Here is a 25,940-nt window from a genome sequence, read left to right as displayed (position 1 = left end):
CATTTAAATTTCAAAGTAGTAGTGTTTAAAGGAAAGAAGAAACCTGCCATTATTTAAGACAATGGAATAATTTCTGACAGGTTGTATTTCTGTTGCATTTCAATGAAATTTTATAAGTCTTAAAGGTTTTTTGTTTGGGTTTTTTCCCAGTATTTCTTCTTCAAATTCAAGGAAATTCTAACTACAATTAGGACAAAGTAAAGGACTATCAATGAGGAAAAAGACAGCATCACTGCAGTTTTCTGGTATTGACATGTTCAATATCTACCTGTGCCTAGAATATAGTTTTTAATTATTTATGTTAGATATAATCTGTGCTGTTTTGTCATCTGTCTGTGAAGCTGTTACAGAATTCCTTTTCTGTCAGTTCAAACAAAACTGAACTAAAATACTTTGGCTTGAAATACCTGCCTGCAAGAACTTGGAGAACTGAGCTGGATTGAAATTTAGGAATATTCAATGTGTGGTGCTAGGTTGATGATGATGATGATGGTGTTCATTCCACCATCATTTCCAGCCCTCATTCTGTAGGATTCCACCTGGAACTCAAAAGATCAGTTCTTTATTTTGCTGGATATGAGCAATTTGTAGTTGTTCTTTTTTCCTTCCATAAGATTTTTGCATTTTTGCAGCCTAGTGCTTTCCATTCCCAAGTTCATTGTTCATTTATTCCAAAGACTCGTGGAGACACAATATTTTTGATTATTTGTTTCTCATTTTAATTATCTTTTCTCTTTCAATTGTTGTACTCATTTTTCAGTTGTTTTTCTGCATTCTCATTGCAGTCTTTGACAAGTGTCTGTCTACCCCAATTCCCATTTTCTTAAACTTAGGTAATCATCATCATCCTTGCTTTATTGGAAAGCTGGTCTTTGCTTGCAAATATTTTTGAACAGTTTAAGCTAAGTTTGACTGTTTTTTCCACATTATTACAGTGCTGATATGTCTGTCCTTATAGAATTGTTTGTTTTATTTGAAATGGAAGAGTGGAGGGAATTTAACAGCAGAAATCAATGAAATCCCTTAAATATGGTTTTGAAGAAAATGCTGTTTTGTACAGGTAATAAAATAAAAAATATAAGATAATAAAAGCCTCTGCTCTGGAATAGTCCACAAAATGTGGATTTTGGAGCACTGAGCAGCTGCAGTTAGTGCCTGAGGCAGTGGCAGTTTTGGGTGCTCAGTTTGTGACAGATCTCCCTCTTGTTGAAGTGCTGCTGGCAGGGGAGGGCTGCATGGAATAAATGGCTTTTCCTGGGCAGTACCCAGGCATTGCTGCCTGGCTCCAGCCAGCCCTGCAGGGCAGGGCCACTCCTGCCTTTGTAAAATCCAGATTTTTGCAGGCAGCCAAAGCATCATTCAGTATCAGGCAGCTGCTTTGCTGGGGAAGAATAATTTCTTTAGATATTGAGAAGTGCTCTTGCTTCTCTCCCAGCTTTGCAGGCACTGGATGCTGCTCCTGAACTGTTTCTTCAAAATTTGGGGACTAGGTGCCTGTCCCTGTGCATGTCTAACACAAGATGCAGCCCCAGATTGTTCCTCTGTGTGCTGGGAGGGGTCAGGGTCTGTGCCTCCCTGTACAACAGAGGGTGGCTGCTGCCAGGAGAGCTGGAGCCAAGCTGGAGCTGCTGATGAGCTCAGCAGCAGCAATTCTGCACAGGAAGCAGAGGGGGGATAAATGAAGCTGTGAATATCCAAGTTGTAAACATCCATCCTGTGGAGAGTGTGGAGTGAGGGAGGGGACTGAAGGATATCCCACGTGTTCAGGGAGGTCAGGACACATGAGCTGCTGCCTTCCAGAAACCCCTTCTGTGCCACTCTCTCAAATGGAGATGTTGATTTTTCTCTTGATCCCTCTCTTTCCTTTCATATCTCTGTACTCTTGTTTTCAGGCAGGGAATGCTTTCAGCTTGTGTGCAATACAATTTCCTTATACTGACTGCAGTCTGGGGATGCTGTTACATTTAAAATAGACTTGTGTGAAATATTTAAGAATATTTCTTCAGCTAGAATCAAAATCCTGCAGTTTTATCTGTCAGATATTCTTATCAGAGAAAATGGGTACTTGATGAAGCACATCAAGATTATTCTAGAAATCAATGCATCCATCTCCCAAGAAGTAAATGCTGACAAGGCCATGCTTAAAACTGGCATTTCTTAAATTTCTAAGAACTCTGCTTTCCTTCTTTTCATTTTCATTTCATTATTTGTATTTCAGAAGAAACTGCAAAATCCCATGCTAAAAAAATCCTGTTGAGACCTTTCAGAGCTGAGTCTTCAGTGAGTTAATTCTCCATTTTCTGCCCCTTGCAATTCAAAATCAGGGTAGGAAATAACAGCAGGCAAAGCTCATTTGTATCACTCTCAATTAAACCAACAATCTCTTCCTTAAGTGATTTTTCAACACACTGTACATGGATTAATTAAGGTTTTATACTGATTTGCTTTCATTTTTAATACTGATTATGGGAAAGAATTGTGTGAATGCAGAGGGTGATTTCATGATTTGGACACAAGCCCAAAATTATGCCATTTTTGCCTTGTGGTTTCTAAATTTCCAGTATTTCCAGCATGACCTTGTTCAGTGCACAGCTTTCTGCAGAACTTTGTTCTTCAAACTTAATCATGTGTGAATGCACAAGGTTAGGTAATTTCACTTCAGGTGATTTTTGGAGTATTTTATCTTTTTTTGTGTAATATTGTCAGACTTTCCTGTTCCAAACCCATGAAATGAGGCCCTGAAAAATCATTCCATGATCTTCACAAAAGTGCAGTTTTATTGCCTTCTTTTTTCATAGCTGTTACACCTTATTAGACTTTTCTTGACCACTTTTTAGGATCAGATGGCAATAAAAATTGAGAACTTCATGAAAAGGCAAGAGTCTGGGAATGAGGGTGTTTTTAAGGAAACCAGAATTATGGGTTTTATGGTAACATTTTGAATATTAAATCAATGGCTCAGCTTACTCTCTTCTCATTCAGGAGGATTCTTCACAGCATAAAACTTTTGTTAAATTGCTTTTTTTACAGGATATACAATGAATTTTGAACAGTGGAGCTGGCAAGACTTTTTCATGTCTGTCTTACTTTCCAAATGTTTCTTTTCAGCAGGTGAACAGTAATTTTTTTTATCTTTGCTGCATGGCCTGTGATAAGCAGGGAGTTAACAGTGTGTAAAAATATATCCAGGCCTGGCCAATTTCTAAACACAACCTTGACTATTGGGATTTTTTTGTGACTGAAATGTTTGGTGAAGTATCTGCTCCCTTTGAGGGAGGAAAGTGTTTAAATCCAGAAACTTGTTTTGGGGGTAAGTTACCCAGAAATCTTATTTATTGTAAATAATCCAGCTGGTAGCATTCATTCCTTATTTTATTTTTCCTGGAAAGTAAACAGCATTGGTTCAAGCTCTGCAGATGCAAACTACTTTGAAAAGGGAAAAAAAAAAGCCAAACCAAATGTAAATACTGGTTAAAAAGTTTGAAATTGATGTGACAGGAATAACACAAGAGCCAATTTTGCATCAGTAGCCAGTTTCTTTGGGTTAGGAGCTTGTTTTTTGTGTTTTTGCTTAACCAGATATTAACTTTTTTTTGCTATAAAGCAATCCTGGAGCCAGATTCTCTTTCTGAATGTCTTTGTACCCAGCAATTGAGACAACTTTGTGTAGAATGCTGTTAAAAAGGAATATAACAGCAAGGCTGAACATCTGTTTCTCATTTCAAAGCCAGTCCTTTTACTCCAAGCCTGTATTTTTTCCCTTCTGCCATGAGATTTGGGGTTTTTTTAACTTGAGTAAGCAGGCCAGAATAAAAAGATTGCTCATGAAATGAGTTACTGGGTATCATTTACTCAGAAGGTTTGGCAATCCATGGCTTGGTCCTGTTGTGATGATGTGCCATCCACAGCTTGATTTGTTCTATGAAAATGCCATTGTGGGGAAAAAAAAGAAAAAAAACCCAAACAAAATACAATAATTCTGGAGCTCTGGCTCTGTGGAATGGAGACTGAAATCAAGGTTGTGGCATCAACCTGAAAGATTTGCATGTCAGGAGAGGGTGGTGTGAAAATGTGGATTCTCCTGGCACTGTTTGGAGCAGCCATGAAATCCAGAAGGAATTGGTGTTTTCCAGCTCTCCCAAGCTCTGAAAAGTGACCTGCAAGTGAGGAAAAGATAAGAGTTCCTTAATAAATCCTTCCTGCTCCAGCTTGCCAGGCTGGGTGCAAGAATTCTGTATTTCTGGTTCTTTTTATTGTGCTTTTATAATGTTGTTTCTGCCTGGCAAATGAATTGCTGCATAGTGACACATCACTGAAGGACTGGGTTTATTCCCTGAAAAAGTTCAGGTGGGATTTTGTGCATCTGTGGTCAGACAGTGACTGGTTTGAGATCAAGAATCATAAAAATTGTAGCATCTCTCAAGTATTTTGCTCCTGTAAAGCTGTTCCTTGTGAGGATCACAGTAGGACCAAGGATCATGGGGAATTGTTCAGAAGTGCAGAAGCAAATTCATGCCAGCCTTGGGCCTTTGGGCTCTGCTGGGCATGATTAAATAGGAGAAAATTTTCTTTCCATGCAACAACAAATTGGTTACTTATTAAATCTGGAAACATTTTTAAGAATTATTTTGTTGTCTGTTTGTTGTCCAGACTGGTTTTATTCCTGTGTGATTATTCTCTGTGTGGTCTCCTGGCACAGGAATCTGAGATTATTTTGCCTCATTCTTTTTCCTTTCTGAGGTCTGCTCAGTGCCTGCTGAACAAATCTGTGCCCTGCTCCATTTATCAGAGAAAAGCTGCTACTGAATTTGGGTGGGGAAGGTTAGATGTGGGCAGCTTCATGGAGTTCCTCCCTTTTGTAGCACTGGAAAGTTTTTAATCATCTCAATTGGGAAATAAAGTCCCTGAGGATGACAAAATGTTCTCCCAGTCACTGCCTACATTAAAAGGATTTCATTTTAGAGAATATCTTCTTTAATGGTACCTGCTCAGGCAGCACATGTGGTGCTGCAGGTGGTTTTTTGACTCTCTGATAGGGCATTTGTTGGCTTGTGTGGGTGGAATTCTGGATTTGAAACTACTTAGCAAATACTTCCATTCAGCAGGCTGTTCTCATTGTTATAAGCAAATCATAATCAGCAAGTTCACTTTTTAATACAGCTTTTCAGCCTTCTGTGGTTGCTGCTAGGAGAAAAAAAATGTTCTTTATTGTTGTGCTTTAGGTTTTTAAGATCCTGTGTGTATGGTCAGATTTATTACCCAAACCAATTTGCCATTCCACCATGGAAGCTCTCTGCCACACAGAGGGAAAAATAAATGTTTAAATCTTTCCACAGCCATACATTTGGTCATGTTAATGTGTACCAGTACAAAAAAATCTAAAAATAATGTACCAGCAACTCCTGGATCTGCAACCTTATTAATATTTATTAATATTAATCCTTTAAAAGGCACTTAATGAGAAACTTCCTGGCATTGTCCACACTGATGGCAACACAAAGGTCTCTTGGATTTCAGGAGAGCTGTTCCAGGTGCTCCATCCCAGGCAGTGCAGACCTTGTGTGTGTCAGGGGGGCTCTGGGTGAGCTCAGGAATTCCTGGCAAGGTCTGCCCATCCCTGAGATAAACCAGGGCACCTCATGCTCAGCACCCTGGCACTCTGCATTTGTGCACTGGCTGAGGGAGCAGCACCTGGAAATTCTCACTCCAGGCTCAAATCCCAGTTTTTGGGAGTGAGGATGAAAGCAGAGTTTGCTGAGTAACAAACCCAGCCAGGTTTAAGGGCTGCTTGATGGATGAGCTGTATATAGAAAGGTTGCACTCAATTCCTTGCCCTGCTCATAATATTTGCATAGCCCAAGGTGGTTTACATCTTTTAATAAGTTTTACCCTTGGGAAGAGACCAAAATACCTCACTGTTGTTGTCCCTGCATTTCTCTGAGGTGCTGTCATAATTTAAAATAAGGCTGAGGTTTGCTGTGTGCAGGCTGGGGATGGTTTCAGTGGGCCATGAACTCTGATCTGTCCTGCAGCACCAAAAATTTGGGTTGTGCTTCCCCCAAAAACCTTGGATAATCCTGCCAGGGTCAGGAATTCCCAGAGGCAGGGCTGTGAACACTCCAGGGTTGGAAACTGGTGTCTGTGCAGTGCTCCACTAAGAGCCAGATGCAAGAGACTGCTGCACTTGAGTTGTTTTAGTGGAATTTTGAAACCCAGAATTCTCATTAAATGTGTAAATCCAGAGTGCAATCCCACCATATTTAGTGGAGAAGACACAGCTGAAATCAAATGCTGAAGTTGTTCAGTTCACTTTACTTCATTTATCTCAGGATTAAAAAACCCAAGAAAAATACAAAGAAATGCTCCCATTTTTTTTTTTTTCAAAATCCCTTTTTCTTTTAAAATTCATGATTATGTTTATCAGTCATTTTTGCACACACACCACTAGGGCAAAATAAATCCTTAAAGTATGAAGAACAATTTCTGTACATTCAGGAAGAGAACAAGAAGTGCTGATTTTCTTTATTATAAAGAAGTAAGTGTGGTCAAGAAGGTGCCAAATGTTGGATAATCACCTACATCTGTCTTCATAGTTGTGTTTCAGGTATTTCTGTTTGTGTTTTTTGAAACCTAATTATGCATTAGATAATTTTGCAAGAAGAGCTGAGTGAGGATCCCAGTCTATTTTTATCAGTAAACATAGAATCCTGTCAGCTAAATATAAATGCAGTTTTTAATGAGCTTGAATTCCTGCAGGACTCAGTGTAAAATCTCACAGGATGTGTTTTGCTGAAGAATTTTGTTGGGCTGGGCAAGTTCCCACAGTTTTATCAATGAAATGGATATTTGGTGCCATTAGGAATTGTTAAAGTAGGAAGGAGTGAGATTGGGGGAGTAAGTTGTGATTTGATCAATTCTGTTCCTGTTAAATTCCTGCCTCTCTGGATCCAGGGCTATCCTGGTGATCCTTCCTCTGTCACAAATTCTGCTCCTTTCTAATTTAATTTTTGTGGCTTTGAGGTCCCTACATAAATCCTGCTCTGCTCCTTGAAGTTCTGTAGGAAAAGTTGTTTGGGATGCATCAAGCTCAGCTCTAAGAGCAGGGTATGGAATGATCAGAGCTTGGAACAAAAATCGGGGAACACGGGATACTGGGATTGCTCAGGCATAAGTTCCTTCCATTTTCTGACTGCCTGCTGTCACAAGATGTGTAGAATTGTGTTCATGTTTGATATTTATCTTTCTTCCCTCATTCTGCATCTCACTGGGTTAAAATCAGCCTGGCAGATCCTTCCCTAAAGCTGAAATGAACTTCTTCATGGTCAGGCCTTGAGAGGCACATAAACTGAAACCCCTCAGTTCTTGCAGGAGCCTGTGAGATTATCCAAATAAAAGATAAACTGGGCAAATTAAAGCAGAAAAATGGAGATAGCACAGATCTCTGGAGGCTGGGAGGGTGTTGGGCTTGGACACCTACTCAGGGAGTTTTCTCAGGCTGTCCCAGCGTGGTTCTTTCCTGAGCTGCTACATGGAACAGGCTCTTACTGTGTTTTGTGGCACTCAAATGCTCCTTTCATGGCTCTGCAGCCAAGTTTGCCTTCTTGCCCTATCATCTGTCTTGTTCTAAGCTTCAAAATGTATTGAAAGCAGGAAATCTTAAACCCCACTTCTCTTCCCTGTTGCTTCCACCTTTCCTCACCATAGGAATAGAGTTGGGGAAAATGATTGTTCTGCTCTCTGTCATTTCTACCTGTTTGCACTATCCAGTCATTTTCTGAGTGTTCAGAAAGATTGTTTTTATTTTGTGAGCCAAATATGAGCGTGAATCAGATTATGGGTATTATATTTGAAATACTTTTCTTTTTGTTTATTTGGCAGGTCCTTGACCAGTATGAAAGAGAAGGGTTTAATTTCCTAGCTAAAGTTTTTAATTCTTCACATTCCTTCTTGGAAGACTTGACAGGTCTGACTTTATTACACCAGGAGACACAGGCTGCTGAGGTAAGTAAATAAAATTTGGATGCTAATTAACCATGTGATCAAATGATAGAATTAAGCTAGGGTATTTCATTTACAGAATGATTGACACAATGATTTAGACATTCTCTTAAATTAATTGTAACTTTCTGTATCTGAGTCTTTATTACTTTTAAAGGAAACAGGTGACTTGAGTTATGTGATGTGAGGAAATCAATTGCAATTTTATTAATTTTATTTAATAAATGTAATTATGCTGTTTGAAGGATTATAATATGGGGGAAATAATGCTGGTTTTTTCCCCAGTGACAAAAAATTGAATGTGGGCAGAAACTGGGGTGTGTTTGATTTCATGGACAGCAGCACTGGTGATAACTCAATATTGAGTTCTTATACTGTGTTCCATGAAAAATGAAACAGATATCACCTAATATTGTATTTAACAATGATTTGTATTCCTTCCTCCCTCTGCCAATGTCTCTACCCTTCATCATCATTTAATTTTGGCATAGCTGTATCCCAGGAATGGTTCTGAAGCAGTGATTATTCAGTCCCTGCAGCCTGTGCAAGTGCTGGAGCTGTTTTTTCAGCTGGAAAGGGCTCCACAGTGTTTCTCAATAAAGTTTTGGGTGGATAATGATGACTTGGCTCTCTGTTTCATGTTTTAACCTTTGAAAAATAATTGTAGCAAATGCTGGAAACATGAACTCTAAGATACCTAAGGCATTCTGAAATCAGCATGGTCATACCTAAGAAAAATTTAAATATATATATGGGAGGTATCCAAGAAGGGAAAACAAGCACCCTTTAACATGTGCCACTATTAACAGCAAGATTAATTAAAGTCTGATTGCCAGGCCTGACTTTGTCTCTAGGCTGCTGATGTAAAATGGAAAACCAATTAAAACTGGTAAGGTATTATTTTGCAGGTATTAATCCATAAATCCCTTTTGCAGAATAGGTATTTGTTAATGAAGTTTTGGATGCTCTCTACAATACAGAGTCTGATGTGAGTTCACTGTGACTTCCTGAAGTTTTAAACTTTTGCTTAAAACCCAGAATTTATCCTTTCAGAAATCCTGGGGTACTTTAGTGAGGTTTATGCAGTGAAATCACTGCTCAGAGGTGGAAAATCTGACATGCAAAGCATTTACAGGGCTCATGCTTTCAAATTAGGTTAACTGCCATAAAACCAGGGAGCTTGCTTAATTCTTCCCTGTAGGATTGCTGCATTTTTGGGGAAATTCATCTCTTTTAGCAGTTAACCAGTTTAATAGACTTGATGAATCTGTGTTTATGAATGGCAAGGGCTGACAGACCCTGACAGATTATTTGTAGATTCTGGAGCATTCTTGCTTGCTTTGGATTAAAAACCAGTTCTTGGTTACATTTTGCCACTGTTGGCTCTGAAAAACAGAGAGGTTGTTTTGTGCTCCTCCACAAGCCTCAGTTCATCATCTGAGACAATTCTTATTTTTTTTTTAGGTGCACAAGAGAGTGCTTTTATTATCTTTTCTGCAGAATTACTCTCCTATTTTGAGCTCATTTTCTCTTGTATTTCAAGCTCCTTTTTCTCACGGTGCAGCTGGGGAGTGTGAGGTCTGCAAAATGATTTTTTGGGTTTCTGGCTGCTTTGGAGCTGCTCTTGGCAGAATGGATTCCCTAAAATGGAGCCATTAGATTTGCCACTAGAATTGCTCCTTTCATTTGAGATATTCTTGTTACACTCTAAAGACTGCAGCAAAGGCAGTGAGAGGTTTCATCAGGTGTTGTATGGCCTGCTTTGGGATGGGAATATTTCATTTTTCTGGTGAGAAGTTATCTGCTTTTCAGCACTCAAACTCTGCAGAGAGATTTTGTGGATTATTGGTGCATTTGGAGACCATAAAAATGGCTTCTGGTAACTGCAGATTTTCCTTTCCTCCTGTCTAGTAAAATCTATCCAGTGCTAGTCCAGAACTATAAAGAAAATAGACTTGTAAAGTTAGATGTCATCCAACCTTATATTTATCCAGTAACATCATAATTTGGTTGTAATTCCATATATAAATCCCTGATATTTCACTAATAAACCTGGATTTGATAGGGGAAGTCTCAATTTTGTGCTTCTTTTTAAAAGGTTCACTGTTAAAATGTGAATTCATTCAGAGCATTTCATTGAACATTTTGCCAAGAGTGTTTTGTTGTGGTCAGAAAATCTGTCGTGCTGTTCTCATGTTTCAGTTTTTTATTCAATATTTTTTATTTTCAATTCACTTAAATGCTTAGCTCCTTTCATGATGTGTGTGTAAAAGTGCTTTAATGAGAATTTTTTTTTCTAAGTTTGGAGTTTGCCTAAAGGAGAATCTGGATAAGTTGTGCATGTTCTGCAGGAGTGACTGTTGAATATAACATTTTTGGATAGCCTGAATTTCCATGAAAACTCCCCCCACATGATTAGCACTGAGTGTGTCTCCCCAGCTCTAAGGAGCACAACTTGCAGGAAGATATGAGAGACTTTTCACTTAGTGAAAATATTTTTTTCACTTGCAATATTGAATTCCTATTCCAGGGCTGTGCTGTTAACCATTCTATTTTAATACAGACTTAGTGTGGTTTAAAGTTGATACAAATTACAGGATTTTTGGTCAATAGAACACCTATTTCTTCAACATGAGCTGCATCAGGAAGCCATAAATGTTCTCAGTGACTTCCTCAGCATGACAATTAATAAATAATAACAGCAGCAAGCTTTCCTGTCCTGTCTTGAACTGACAGTACATTTCAGGAATCTGCTCCTTCTACATCTGGCTTTAATTTAGGCTGTGGAACATTTTGGTTTGGTTTTTTTTTCCCCAGTTAGACCTTTCTGTGCAGCCTGTGATGACACAGCTCAGAGAGCCAATGGAAGCTGTGGGAAACTCCCATGTCAGCACTCAGGCCCTGTTTCCACTGGATGCAGTTCATCTGGGGAGCTGCCCAAGCTGATGGAAGCTCTGAATTTCTGTTTTCCACATCACTCTGGTGCCTTTCTGCCAACCTCAGCTTCTAAACTTGACCCTTGCTCACCATGCAGTCGAGTTTAATGGCTGGGCTTAAAATAGAGACAGCCTGAGCATCCTGGGGCTGTTAACCAGGGGCTGAGGTGTGGAATGGGAGGCACAAAAGTCAATTTCCAGGTCAGAGCTTGGCTGGGCTGCCCAGGACTGTTCTATGTCAATGCATCCCTAAACCAAACTGGTTTGCTCCCCACGTGCTCCAGATTAACCCTGCAAAGGGTGTTGGGGTGTAAAGATGCTTTTCCTCTAAAATTTCTAATTCAATCTGAAGTTTTCTCATCCTAAATCACAGCTTTGCTGCTATGCTCAACTCATTTCTCTCTGTGATTCTCATTTCTCTCTGTAGTAAGACACAAGTGTAAATATACTTCTCTTACTTTAAATTTCAATTCCTGAATTACTTTACTGCACTTCTGCATTCACCAGGATGAAAGAAGATTATAACACACACCAGAAATAAAATTTTCACTTGGTTTTCTGATTAAAAAACAAGAAGAGGTACAAGTTGCAATCTAAGAGGGTCATAAAAATCTTTGGGGAAAAAAAATCAAATTTGGAGCAGAGTTCCTATTTTTGAATGTGAATTTAAAGGGCAGGTATTGGTGCCAGCAGCTCATGATGTCTGTGTTATTTTACTGCAGTAATGTTGTATTTCAAGTTTCTGTCTCTTACAAGAAGTGTGGTATCTGTAGTTTCTTTGACAAGTTCTAGTAGTCAGTGAATGAGGCTTGTTTGGCATTTCCAAAATCCTTTTTCTGTGCTGGTTTATCCCAAATAATCCTTATTAATGAAAAATAAATAGTAAATAATGAGTAAAATACTCAGAGAAAATACAGATAATCCCATTTTATCATTTCTGCACTTATTTGAGGTTTGTGCCTGACCATTTTTCAGTCATTTCTTGAGGAACAGAGCTTTGCTGTAGAATAAGCAGCTGGTATTCAAAAGGAACTTTGTGCTTGTCCTAATTTGGAAGAAAATTCAGAATTTTCAGTGTGCTTTGCTATTAAAAATATCCTGCTTGTTTCTGATTCTGCATTATATTATTCAGTGTAGTTGATGCTGAAACAATAACATATGAATAGCCAAAAAAAAAAAAAAAACCCCAAGCAAAACAGAACCCAGCTACAACAATATTGTAACAGTAAATTCTGTAACTTGACAATTTTTCTCTGTTAGCCAAGTATTATTCAGAATTTAATTTTATTTGGTGTTATGAAAACTTCCTAAGGAAATCATTACTGATGGGTAGCCCAAAATTAATATTTGAGACTTTTCTGTGACTGTGAGCTTTTTTGTTTTCCTTCATGTTTTTAATCTGGTGCATTTTGGGAGAAATTCATTTTGACAGATTCAGGCCTGCCCTGGAATTTCTTTCTTAAGAGATTAAGAGATTAATTTGTTTTCTTTCAGGAGGTGGGTTGTTTTTTTCTTTTTGAGTGTTCTCATGATGTCAATTAGTGTCATCATTTTTCTTCATTCATCAAGCAATGTTTCCCAGCACTTTGAATAATGGTAAATTTTTTTCCTGCTGATGCCTTCTGCTGCTTTTTTGGAAGGGTTTAGAAAATACCTGTAAAGTGGTGCCACTGTTTGCTACCAAAACATGAGCTCCTTGCCTTGCCCCTGATACCTTCCCTGATAATTTCAATTATTATCATTAATTATATTCAAATGATCTTCCTGGGCTTACGTCAGTGAGTGATGTGCACAAATGCTCCTGTTTCCTGATATATCTGAATAAAAGTGTGTTTGTCCCTTAGGGCAGGGAGGGGCTTGTGCAGACATTTGGTTTTTTGGAGGGAAGGAGGGGGAAAGGACAGGACAGTTGGTTGGTATCCAGTTGTCATTTTTGTTTGAAATGTCAAATATGTGGGGAAAACCCCCACTGAAAGAAGTGGAATAATGGCATTTGGGTTAGTAACAGGTTTTGTTGGGTTTTTGGTTTTGTGGGTTTTTTTATGTTTAACTGAATTGCTGTCTTAGTGTCAAAACATTGATAAAGATTAAATCTGTATGTAAAATTCCACAGTCAGTCTCCTGTAACTATAAAATGGTAAGTGCTAATAGGAATAAATTTATTATCTCACTTTTTATGTGAGAGGAAGAGGCTTTGTAAGACAAGCCTGCAGCAATGTTAGTGTGCACTCTGTGATCTTCATGAAGCTCCTGCAGACAATAAATAATTCCTGGCTCCTTTTCCTCCTTCTGGACAGTATTGATCAGTGGAGATGATCAATATCAGCCTTTCTCTCCCAGGGGGGCTCTGGGCTTTCTGGACTTTTCTTTTAGTAAGAACTCCCCCTCCAGCCCCATTGCAAAGGTGCACTGCTGTTCTTTAGGACTCATTTTAATTGCCCTCCTTAGACCAGCCCCTAAACAAGGAGTATTTCAGCTGATGAAGTAATGTTTTAATTTGTGCTGTGGTAGCAAATGATGTTAAATTGTACTTTACTGAAGATTTTAGAGTAATTGAAGCTAATGATGAACACAGCACCCCAAAATTTTGAAGGGAACAGCTAGACTGAAGCTGTAAAATCTTTATTTTTGGTGAAGCAATTTTCTTCTAGAAAGACTTTCAAACTCTGGTGACTCTTCTTCCTTTGAAGGAAAATTCTCCAGTCAATGAGAAATATTATAATTGAGGGATTAAATCTCTTCCAATATGCTTTGTCACAAAAGAAGAATGAATAGACTGTTCAAGATGCATTCTGTTATTCTCATGTAAAGAATGAAAAATTACACAACACAAACACGTTGATGAACTTTTTTATTCTAGTAAGGACCATAAATTCTACAATGTGCATCTCAGTCCAAGAGTCTATACCCTTGTAGAGATCATTCAAACAATTTTTTTTAAAAAAAGAGAGAAAAGTTTGCTGCTGGCCAAATCAGTGCCAGATTTCAAGAAGCATGAATTGTTGTAGCCCTATGTCTTGGGGCAGGGCTGCCTCAAGTGTTAATTAAGTGACTTCATTAGGGATCAGTGTGCTCTGGCCATCTTGGAGCCTGTGAAATGTTGTCCCCCAGAACATTTTCATTGTTAACTGTGTTTGCCTCCTTCTGACAATGCAGATTTCCTCTGGAAACACCTCCTGAACTTCTCTGAGGTGTTTCTGTCCATGGGTGAGCCCATGCAGGCAATTATCACATCCCCCAAGTGCTTTGGTGCTTTGTTCTTGCCACCATCTGATTCACACCACAAAACCTTTCTGCACAAGCAGCAGTGGCTTCTTCCCAACTCTGGGACAGATTTTCCTGTAAATACAGGTGGAACTAGGAAATGGTAATAAATGACTGAAATGTGAAGAGCTGCTGGGAAATCCTGTGGGTTTAGCACAGCCTCTCTTTAATGCCAGTAATTGCTAATTCACAGAGGAAATTAAGCACCACAAATTTTAAGAACAGATCATCAATTTTAAGATGTGCTCCTGTGTGGAAATCTCACATGGAAAACTGTTTGTGAACAACTTCTCAGCTTCAATTTTCACCGTGTCTCTCACCAGGTTTCTTCCTTTGTGGACAATGGAATCCTTTTACCATCATGAGTGTTTAAAGATTTGCATCCATGCTGCTACTGAGTTTTGCTGACACTGATTTATAAAACAGGCAGATTTGAGAGCCTTTAAAATTCATACTAACCTAGCTCTTACTGGCTTGAGCTCTCTTTCTATTTGAATATTTTCCTGGTGTTTGCACTTCAATGAACATCTCTGCAAAGAGCTGCTGTTTCCTTTCCCTCACTGTAGTTCAGGTTCTCCTGAAGTTTCCTTTTTCCAACACTTTTTTGGAACACATTAAAACTTGGCTTCCAGCTGAAATGTGCCATGCAACACAGTTGTTTTTATGGGATTGGCTGGAGTCCTGGAGAACCCACCTGATATCTTAGGAGTGATAAAAATAAATGACCAGTTCTTAGTTACAATCCAGCTTTGATTCCAAGATGAGCCACTTTGTGCCTGGAAAGATAAGGATTGGTTCTCTCTTATCTCTTCTGTGATATTTTTTTCCTTACCAGTGACTTTTCTTAGTTGATTTAAGGTCAAAGTTAAATCTTGTAAATTGTAAATTAAGGTTGTGCCTGACCTCACAAAGAGACATCAAAAAAGTCTGCATTGTTATGCATGTAATAAAAAATTAGCCAAGAGAAAAGTGTCTCACTTTTAAGTTTGGAGAGCATAACATTAAAAAAAAAAAGTTTTAGGATGAGTTTTTGTTTTCTTGGTCTCTCAACCTTTAAAAACCCCACTCTAAGTATTAAATAATGCTTCAAATGAGTGATAAGTTACTGCATTTTGTAGTGCTGAGTGTGGGACACCAAAGCTTTTCCTACATGTGATATTTCAGAAAGCAAAAGCTGCTTGTGGGTTACTGGGTTTGTTTTCATATACAGGAAAGCTTCTTGTTATCCTACAGGTGTGGTGATGATTTTTAGTCATGAAATTATTACACAGCAACCTTATAATAGTGCAATTTGACTGATAAATAGGAGTGGTTTTGGTAAAGAGAAAATACTAGACCTGGAAATCTAACAACAGAACTTTTAAAAAATTAGGCTGAGCTACAAGCTCTGGTAGGAAGGAAATTGGTGGCTGAAATGGAATTAGGATCAGCTCCCAGAGCTGATTTGAAGTCTGTGTGCAGCAGTCCTGCTGCCATCTCTGTGCAGGAAGGTGTGTGTGCAGATGCTGTCTGATTATTGAAGTGTAAAATACTGCAAAATGGCCTTTTAATGGCACAGGACTCTCTGAGACAAGAGGTGAATTGTCTCTATTCCAGGTAAAACACAAAAGCAAACAGAATAAAACTGGTCTAGTTGGAATGAGCTTAAAGCTGTGAGATGATGGAAATACATTTGGAGAAAAAGTCTACATGTGCAAATACATCAGTACTTTGTCATTTGAAAATAAGGGTTCTGTTGAAGTACTTGTTATATACAAAATAAACTCCTGTAGTTGTAAAGTACTGACTCAAGCCCACCAGGCAATGAATTTAATCCTCTGCAAGTCAAGTGTGAAATCTAATAGGTTAATCAGCAAATACAAAAAATCCATGGCTTGGAAGTAGATACAAACTGTGATTTAGGTGGAGATAACTGCTCAGAGGCTTATTTATTTTTGGGGAACTAAAGAAAGTCACAGAAATGGAGAAGGGAGGCACAAGTAAACCTGTAAAGAATTAAGCAACCACTTTCCAGCCTCTCAAGGGGATAGGGGTTAAGAGATACAGTTTTAAAAGTCTTTATGTTGTTGAAAAGTTTATTTGTCTAATGTCTACTGAGACAGCTTGCCAACAACAGCAAACCCAATACAAGTTAGAAAGAGAAAACTCCTACTGGAAGAGAATATGAAGGCATAACAAAGCTCTTTAGAAACATTACAGTGCAGCAGCTGATTTTGCTAATGCTTCTTGGTTATTTAAAAAAAATAATCATCCAAGTCCTAATTCCCTTTGTCTTCTCACTCTGAGTAGCTGCAGTGTGTGGAGCTTGCTGGCCCATGACTCATTCTCCCCACTAATGCTATTTCTTTGAATAGCCCTTGTAAAAACATGCATTTTGTGTTAGTTGTCTTAGCTGGCAGTGGAGGAGGGTTTTTTTCTCTCCCTGGGTGAGTGATTTATGTGTGCTAATCTCTGCATCTGCCTTTGCCACACATGGTGCCTATGAAAACACTGCTGGTGCTGTACCTGGGGTTGCTGTGCTCACCTTTCTGCAAGAGTAACTCAAGCACTAAAACTCCTTTAATCTCTTCCTCCACAGGCAATAGTCTCATATCTAATAAACTCTGATAAGGGTAGTGGGCAAACAAGATGTAAATACAAAATAAGATGTTATTTCCAGCCTCTAAAAGAAACTTCTTTGTATCTGATACTTCTGCTTTCTGGATTTAATATGTATTTTATTATTTGTATCAAATTGTTGAATGCATTTAATATACAATTTGATATTATTTAATTCATAGGTTTATACATGCTGATGATGTATGGATTTCTCAATAAAGTAAAATCCTGATTATAGCCAAACATGTTGATAAAGTCCAAGGAGCTGACTGTGACTTTCCTTTTGATATGATGGAAATCAGAGATGGTTATGGGAGATTTGGGAAAAGGAAGTAATGCTTTAAATCCCATTTTAGTTAAGTTGAGGCATGAAGGTCACAAAGGCTTCTGCTAAGTGAAGTTAAATCCAAGCAAGGTTGGTCAATAGTAACATCCCTTTCTGTCACAGCTGCTGGAGGATGCTGCAGAGGTGTTCAGGACAATGCTAGAAAAAAGTCTGTATTTGGGAAATTGCTAGGATTTAAGCTCAGTTAGGAAATAGAAGAATGTTGCTTTCATTAAGAAATTTCTGAATTGCAGAATAAATGTTTTGATGATTGTGTTCCTTTGCATTCAAGGGCAAATGATATTTCCCGTTCTAGCATGAAGTCTGCAATCCTTCCTTCTTTTGTGTGTGATTTTTTTTTTTAATTCTTCTGTTTAAAAGCAAAAAAAAAAAAAAAAAAGCTTGTGGCAGAGAAAACTGCCTATAAAATAGACAGGCTGAGAGTTGTTATTTCAATGGGAAGGGATGAGGTAATAGAGCACAGCAATAACCAGCAAGCTGCAATCTTTGACTCCAGCATCAACAATTCCACAGGCCTGATCTTTATTGGACTTTTTTTACATTGGGGGGAAAGAGGGGTTCTGATTAGCATATCTGTTTCAGGAAGAGTATCAAGAGTTCTCTAATTTCATATTTAAATCTGGGATCTGATTAATACTGGAGGCATGCAGAGAGCTGTAACATGAAGGCTGGTGTTACTATAGTGAGATGCTATTACACACATCACAAGACTTGTTATACAAGGAAACATGATTACTTTGGATTAAAGGAGTTGCCAAAGGCTTGAAGGATTTATTGGTGCTGCTGCTTTGAGTTATATATAACTTCATTATTTTGTTGAAAACATTGAGATCTAGAATTAATGAAGCACAGTAAATGCTGCAGAAATGAATCAGCAGCTTTGACAGCTTTGAACTGACACTGAGCCACTGATGAATTTTATGGGAGCATTCTTCAGGTCTCCAGATTGCTTGATAATGTACAGAAAGGAATAAACCCAGCTTTTTCACAGAGAAGTGAAGCTTAATGAGTGCACTGAGGTGCAGCAGAGTTGATGTGCTCAAGATCATATTTCTGAAATGACTTGTAATTCCTGAGTTTGTGGGGGAGGAGATGGCCTGAGCTGCTGGGGATGGGCTGGATCTCTGAGATAAAACATTCTGGGGATCTGCAGAGGTGAGTGACAGCAGTGGTCATGTGGCTCTGAGCAAGGCAAGAGGAGGTGGGGAATTGTGGCTTTAGAAACAAAGGACTGGAATTGGCTTTTTTCCCTGCAACATTTAGTCACAGGTAGTGTAATTAGAGAGGAAATGCAGATGTGAAACAGCTCTGTGGTGTGCTGGGCTGCTGCAAGGTCTCTTCTGTGAAGTTCAGTGCATCTCACATCCATTGGATCATTTCAATCCCAGCTGGATAAAACTGGCAGCATTTTGACATTGCTTCCCTAACCCAGCCCAGAGAGTGCTGTGACATCCAGAAATGCTTTCTAGACAGCTGCATTCCACTCCTTTCTGTGAAGTCTGTACTACTGCAGAGATGTTTCAAAAGGATTATTGCTTTAACAGATGATTAATTGCAAATTATTTATTGCTTGCTTAAAATTAGCTCAGCCGTCATCATTTGCTCTTGATACCACGATGCAGAATTAGTGCTGTGGGAATTAATGTGAGTCTGAATGAGAAATGAGCCATAATCAATGATGAAAGGTTTTTAAGTTTTGAAATAAGTCTTACAACATTAATTCCTTACGAGCAATACCATAAAGAGAAAATATGTAATGGCAGAAATTGTTCTTGAGCTCCCTTTGACTCTCCCCTCTGTAATGTGACTCAGGAATTTAGTTATGTAAAAATATGACTAAGTCCCTTTTGCCTGTGAGGTACAGCCCTGGGTGAAATCCAGTTTAAGATTGGATTTCAGTAAATTGGATAACTGCTTTCCCAGTCTTTTTAACTTTGAATCTGGGACAAAACTACATCAAAAGCTGGAAGAGCTTCCTCATCTAACTGTTCCATGGCTGAGTGGGAGTTTTTTTTCTCTTTCAGATAGTGTCTGAAGCTCTCAGCATCAATAAATCATTTCCCTGCAGAGTAAAACCTGTAATTTTTCATACCTGTTGTGTTTTGTATCTTTTGAAATCTCTCTCTTTGGGCTGTGGAGTGAGTCCAGGGTAGGTACAGCAGACAGAGAGCACAAAGGAATCCAGGTGTGCATGCTGCAGTTTGGGGGGTGACAGGCTGGACACATTCCAGAGGATTTGCAGGAGCTGGATGAGCTCTGGCAGCACACTGGGGTTATGGGGTGTACAGAATGAGGAGGCAGGTGAAAAACCCAGTGAGGGGTTTTCCAGGAGCCTCAGACACTGTGTGGTGTGATCCATGTGAGACTCACCAGGGCAATCCTATTCCCAGGAAACAGGTGGGGAAGCACAGAGCATCACTCCTGATCCTGCAGGAGCACAGCTGGAAACCAAACCAGCCCAGCCTGGTGCTGCAATGTGTTTCTCACCATTTGGAGGTAAATCAGAGTCTGCAGAGCCAACTCTGTGGAAAGGGTGTCCTGCTCTGAAGTGTTGGCTTCAACCCATTGGCCAAGTGGGCACTGGAATATTTTAATTTAGGACCTCTCATTCTGTGCTCAAAATCTTCAAATGCAAAAATCTGTTTGTTCTGGATGTCAAAGAGTTGGAGGGCAGAGGGGAAGAATGGAAATAATCTCTTGCACAGATTATAAATTAGTGGCAGTTAGGAACAACCTGTTAGTCCACAAAACCCAAGAGCTGGGATTTCTCCAGCCCTGCAAGCCCTCAGCTCCTTTTTCTCTCTGCATCCCACCCAAAGGTATTTTTAAAGCTGAATGAAGACAGCTCTCATTCTTTATTGTGCTTATATTGACACAGTCATAGATGTTATTGCTATGCAAACCACTGTATTATTTTTGTTCTTAAGTACTTTCCTGGTTTCCCTTTTGCTGTGACAATTTTGTCATTGTTGCTGGGAGCTGGAACTATTTCATTCATGGGCCACAAATGTTTTCTGTTAAGCATTCAAAACCTCCCATCCTCCTATTGTGCTTTTCCAGTTTACTCTAAAGTCCTCCAGCCCCATCCAATAGAGTTTGGTCTAACCCTTCCTGCCTTCCTGTTATTTTTAACATTTTCTCAGTTTTGCTTTAGTTCTCTAAGATGCATCACTGCTGTGAATTTAGTGATGAAGTTCTCCTCTCTCATTCACTCACTTCAATCCCATCTCTTGCTTCCTTTGGATTTCACTTCTGCTCTCATGCCCTCTGTGCTCCATAATTTCTCTTTGGTTCACACCTGCCTGCATTGGCTTTGAATGTCTTTTTGCATCCTCTGTTGGATTTTAAATAAAAATGTTCACTTTTCATCTTCCAGAGTTGCAGACTTCAGGTTATTTCATAGTAAACTCTCAGAATCAACACTTGCAGCTTCCTGTTCTTTTTGTATTCTTCTGTTCTCATGGTAGTTGTAAGCTGATGTAGGAATGCTTCTAAACAATTTACTTTTCAATAATGGACTTGGTTTTTTGTATCAGAATGTTATAAAAAATGCTGTTCTTTACTGGCCCTTTCTTGCACTTTTCCTGAGCCTTGTCATGTAAAAAAACCCCATAATTTTTCTTCAGTCTTTCTGTTCTTTCACAATAACCTGGTTGAGTAATGCAGCATTTATTCAATTTATACTTGCAAACAATTTAAACAGCTACTAGACAAATGAATTACATCAGCAATGCTGTGGTGCTGTTAGCTGATTAATACTTAATTTTTATTCTTTTTTTTTTTTTTTTTTTGCATTTAAATATTTAAATTTGTTCTTTATTGGACATAAGACTAGGATCAGGTCCTGTTTTTATTCTATTTGTTCCTTTAGTGAGAGGTGACTGCCTTGCCCAACATTTATTCTGTTCTCCCTATAAAGTCAACTTAATATTCTGGTTGATTTTCCATCCTTCTTGTACAAACATGCACCTTCCAATATTTGCATCCCTGTTGAGCAATAAGAGATTGTCAGTACCTGTTTTTCCTGCCTGTTGAGTATCAGGTGTAATTTGCCAGGCATTTTTGGGAAATATTCCTTCAGCCCCTTGCCCCTTGGCAGCAGCCTCCCTGAGCCCCATGTGCCTGGGGAATTATTGTAATTCACAGCTCTTGCCAAGGCCTGGTACCTCACATCTGACAATTAAACATCAAAAGTTATACTTTAAACCTTTAACATTTATATTAAAAAAAAACCTTTTATAGATCTTGTTTTTCCTCTATCTTCAGCATGCCTGAAATTAATGTAATTTCTTGGAAATTTAAGGCAGTATCCACAGGCTACTGATGGCCTCAAATACTTGGTTTTTTAAAAATTATTATATTTCCACTGTCAGATGTGTGCCCTCATTCAGACAAGAGTGAGTCCATCTGTTTCTGCCCCTGTTATTTCTGTCAGGATTTTTACAGACTTTTCTGTACCAAAGCTGCTGTTGGGCTCTGGGGTTTTATGTGTTTTTATTACAAACCAGAGCCTGCTGACATCACCAACAATTCCCAAATTTGTTTTCACCCTCCTCACACAAACAAAAACAAAAGGATCTCCTTCTATTCCCATTTTTTGTTCAACTCAGGTCTCTCCATAGCTTTGTATTGAGCAGAAGAGCCAAGGAACTGAAAATCAGAGAGAAATCTGTCATCCTTGTTCTCACCATTAACTCCAGCACATTGAAAGTCAAATTTTTATCCCTGGCAATTGAGTATCTCTTCACAGAAAAATACTGGAAGTTCCTGGAATTACAAACATAGTGGGCCATGAGCCAAGGTTTCCCTGGCTAGGCAGTAGCAAAAGCTGCCACTGGATCTGAGTTTTATGTGGTGTTTTTTTCTACTGCTCTCTCTCTGAGATTATCAAAACTTATTGCAACAAGTTAAAATGGGAGTTCTCACTTATGGAAAAGCCATCAAATCAGAGCTGAAGTTGTTCATCTGGAAATTTTAAATTAAGTTCTATCCCAGTATATTAGTAACTTCAGCAGAATGTTCTAATCCCAAATGAAAATCAGATGTTCTTCATGGAAATAGGGAAGTCCAGACAATGGGTATTGTGTTTAGGTTACAAGTCTTGTGGTCTTCCTTTTTTTTAAATTTTATTTTCATTGTTTACATTGCAGGCAAGTCTTTGTTCATATTAAGGAATAAAGCTATTAGGTTAAAAGCACTATTTTTTCTTAAAGTTTGTATCCAAAAATATTTCTCTTGAGCTGTATAAAAAAATCAGATTTTCTGGAAATTCATTGCCCTCATGGACAGACTCCTGGTGAGTGAGGAATTTTTATGACTCCCTTATAAAAACAATTGCAGGCATTCCACAAATAAACAATACATTGATTTGGGGGAGCATTTTAATGGCTAGTTTATAATTATTTGTTCTCCAGTGTTTATTTCAGTATGGTATGTTGTAATTTTTAGCTTAGTTATCCTAAGAATTCCCTTGTACAGCAGGGAGCAGAGCTTTGGAGCAGGAGCCAATTCCCAAGTGCAGACACAGGACTGACTCTGGAATTTCAGATTTCCAGGAGTCCTGGAAGAAGAGCTGGAATAGTTCAGGCCAGCTGCTCTCAGCTTCTTTTTGCATCTTGTTTTGGCAGTTTTGATCTCTTTTCCTCAATTAGATTTTCCTCCCGTATCTCTCATTAATAAATTTCACATGGAATTTTTCTTTTGTTGGATTTTTCTCCTTTCAGGGCTGTTTTTGCTGAATAGTTGACCATAGTCACAGCTCCACTGGGTGTGTGTAAACCTTGTGAGTGACAGTTCTGATTTTCCTGGCACAGGAGTGCAGTGCCCTGCTCGAGTCCACAGCAGCACAAACCCTGACATTGCACAAGATGCTTGTTTGAAAAATGGGGATAAGGGGGACTGAACAATCCTGGACTGCTCCTTGCCCCAGAGGGAGCAGCACTTCCATCATTGTTGCTTTTGGACAGGATTTACTTTTTGCTGCTCAATCTGCAAATAATCCAGGAGATGCTGTTACCAGCAGCAGCAGTTTTTGTGATTCAGCTCACGCTCAGTTGCTGCAGTGTTTTTTCTGATTTTGAGTCATGTCAATAATATTTTGTTACCCTGAGAGAGCTCAGAGGGAAAATAATAGCATTCAGAAAATGAAAGATGTTGTGCAGCCAGGATGAACCTGGGGTTTCAGATGTTTGGGTCTTGATTTCCTTTTTGTCAAACCTCTGTGTGTGTCACTTAACATTCTCAGCAACTTTTTTCTCAGCTCCTTTAATCCATGAGGTAGAAATGTTGCTGTTTTTGCAGGAAAATAAAACATTTTGTGCTTGCAGCAGCCCTTGATGTGTGTTTGGGAGGAGAGAGAACTGAAGTTCCTTCTGTATGTGCACATAAATAACACAAAATATAAATATGGACAGCAGTGACATCAGTGATCAGATTTTGTCAGTCCTTCCTCATTCAGGAGAGCCTGACAGACTTTCAAAGCTTGCTGCTATCAGAAAATCATGAAACAGAAAGAAATACAAAGAAATCAAAGCTGCCATGATCTCCTTGCAGCTCTGCAAGAGCAGAAAGTCACTGTGTCAGGAACCAGATCACTTGTCCATTTTGCAGAGCATCAGAGAGCAGAGCTGCCAGGGCTGCTTTGGGAGGGAGCAGGATGCTGTGCAGCACCATTATTCCTGGGGTTGGCCCCCTCTCAACAGAGCTCCTTATTTTTCTGTCTGAATCCATATTTCTGACTGTGACAAAGTGATTAATGTCACAGTTCAGCACTGCTTGGCCTCAGCAAACAGATCAAAGCAATGGATGGAAACATCAGAGCAAGAAGAAGTAGGTGTCCAAACTGGGGCCTTGCTGGGTGTTTTCAGAAGGTGAAATGAAGCTGGGTTTGTGCAAGTTCAAACTTGGCAGGACTCTACCATTTCTAATTAATTGATGAATTTTACAGAGGTTTCATTTCATCAACATAAAAGACAAATATTTTTATTGTAAAGAAGCTGAGCAATCAACTTCTTTGTGTACCTCTCCACACTGGGGTTTCTACAAAACCCCCAGCAGTAGCAGGAGAGTCACTGAAACCTCTTGCTGCTTTATTGCTCTATTAAAAATTGCTGGTTTTACTTTTTGGAACAATTAGTGGGATTCAGTTTTACTCAGCTATATCTTCAAGCTGCAAATCTGAAATAATTTGTCACTTATTTTGTGAGCTCCTTGAAAATTTTATTATTTAACTCTCCCAATAGTTCTGCTGCAAAGAGATTTCTTGCTGCTTTCTTCTGTGATAGAAAAGCTAGTGGGTAAATTGAATTATAACAGGGAAAGCAACATCTGAGCAGTGTTTCAGCTCTTCCAAGGCAATTAAAGCAGAGGGGAGCAAACTTGGGTGAAACTTAGGTGTCATTTATTAATTAATAACACAATATTGAAACTAAGGACTTTTTCAAATTCCAGTTGCATCCATATTAGTTTTATTCAGCTGCATGTGCACTAATCTAAAATAATTTGCCATTGCTTTGCAAATTCCTTGAAAAATGAAAATTTAACTGTCCAAACAGTTCTGCTTGCAGAGATGTCTTGCTGCTTTATTTATGATAGAAAAGCTAGTGAATTATCCCAGAGAAAGCAACATATCCACATTGTGTTTCCCTCTGAGTTCTCCCCAGTACAGAATGAATGTGCAGCCTGTGTTTGAAATAATTAGCCGTGGTTTACTGGGGGGAATTTTGGGACTTTCATGTTGCACTAGCTTTTGATCAAAATTTCCCTGCACTGCCTTGTTTAATTCTGGCCATCTGGATTAAAAGGCTCTCTTAATCTTTAAATACAGATTGTAACTCTTTCTTTTTGGAGTGTGCTGCCATAAAATTCGGGCAGCTTTCCAGCTTTCTTCATTAAAGCTGCCTTTATTATGGTTTGTCGGCCATTAAATGATTGTTATGCACAATGGGCACTTGATTATAATTTGCTGGAGCTGAGAATCAGTTGCAGCAGTAATCCAGTTCTGTAATTAAAAGAAAGCATGTTTATACCTGCTAGCATCTCCTGAGAGCTGCTGAGGGTGAGGAGAAAACAGACTTGAAAGGCAACAATTTCTGCTAATAGGACGTTGAAGGGCTCTAATCTGCCAGTGTTTTCTGCTCTGCTGTGGAAGTGTGATTTTTTTTCCCATAATAACTGGGTTTGAACCAAAATCTGTGGTTTGTGACAGGGATAAAAGGGCAGTTTGATTTGTCATAAATCTCCTCAGATCTTTGATTTTTGTTTGAGGTCAGGAAGAAATGTGAATTTCTTGCAGAAAAGGAGCAATTGGGGATCCCCGAATCCTTTCCGAGTTTTGTTTCTGCTCTTGTGGGTTTTTTATCAGGGAGCTCAATCTCACTCTTGCTGTTTTTTCACCTGTAAAGTTTTGAAAAACTGTGAGAAAATTGCTAGCTTTAAAATTATTTTAAAAGGGATTTTTTTCACAGGTGTTTGTGCCATTTACTTTTATATTTTAGCTGTTGGGAAGTTGAAAGAAATAAATGTAAGTTTTTTCAAGCTGCACAGTTGAACTGTTATGGACAAGTGTGACATAGCTGAGGGTGTAATTTATTCTGCTTTTAGCAGTATTTTATGGATAACCTAAAGCAGATATATGATAATTTAATAAATATTAGAAAATGTTTCTTTGTAACATTGAAGTTATGTAGCAGCTTTGGAATACTTTTGTTTTTAAACTTGTGTCTCCTAAAATTGCATCTTTAAGATACTTTCCAGTAAATATGCACCTGGAAAACTTTCTGAATTTGTGCACATTTGGT

The 25,940-nt window shown here is 38.7% G+C and overlaps 1 protein-coding gene across 4 annotated transcripts in view; it reads left to right on the top strand.

Annotated features, from left to right (window-relative positions):
• The window catches only part of ATG7 (autophagy related 7), a 68,614-nt gene that overhangs the window by 20,546 nt on the left and 22,128 nt on the right, over positions 1 to 25,940 (top strand). The window contains exons 17-18 of one of the 4 annotated variants that reach the window (XM_079316767.1): positions 7,879 to 8,001; positions 22,866 to 23,791. In XM_079316767.1, the coding sequence (XP_079172893.1) occupies positions 7,879 to 8,001; positions 22,866 to 22,880 (138 nt within the window). In that variant the 3' untranslated portion in view covers positions 22,881 to 23,791. Of the gene's footprint in view, positions 1 to 7,878; positions 8,002 to 8,489; positions 8,661 to 14,521; positions 14,651 to 22,865; positions 23,792 to 25,940 lie in introns of those variants that run through there. The other 3 variants (XM_079316765.1, XM_079316764.1, XM_079316766.1) reach the window with 3 other exon arrangements.

Source organism: Erithacus rubecula (assembly GCF_903797595.1).
Source record: "Erithacus rubecula genome assembly, chromosome: 13".
Lineage (NCBI taxonomy): Eukaryota > Metazoa > Chordata > Aves > Passeriformes > Muscicapidae > Erithacus > Erithacus rubecula.
Note: the sequence above shows the minus strand (reverse complement) of the source record. Positions and strands in the feature narration are given on the sequence as shown.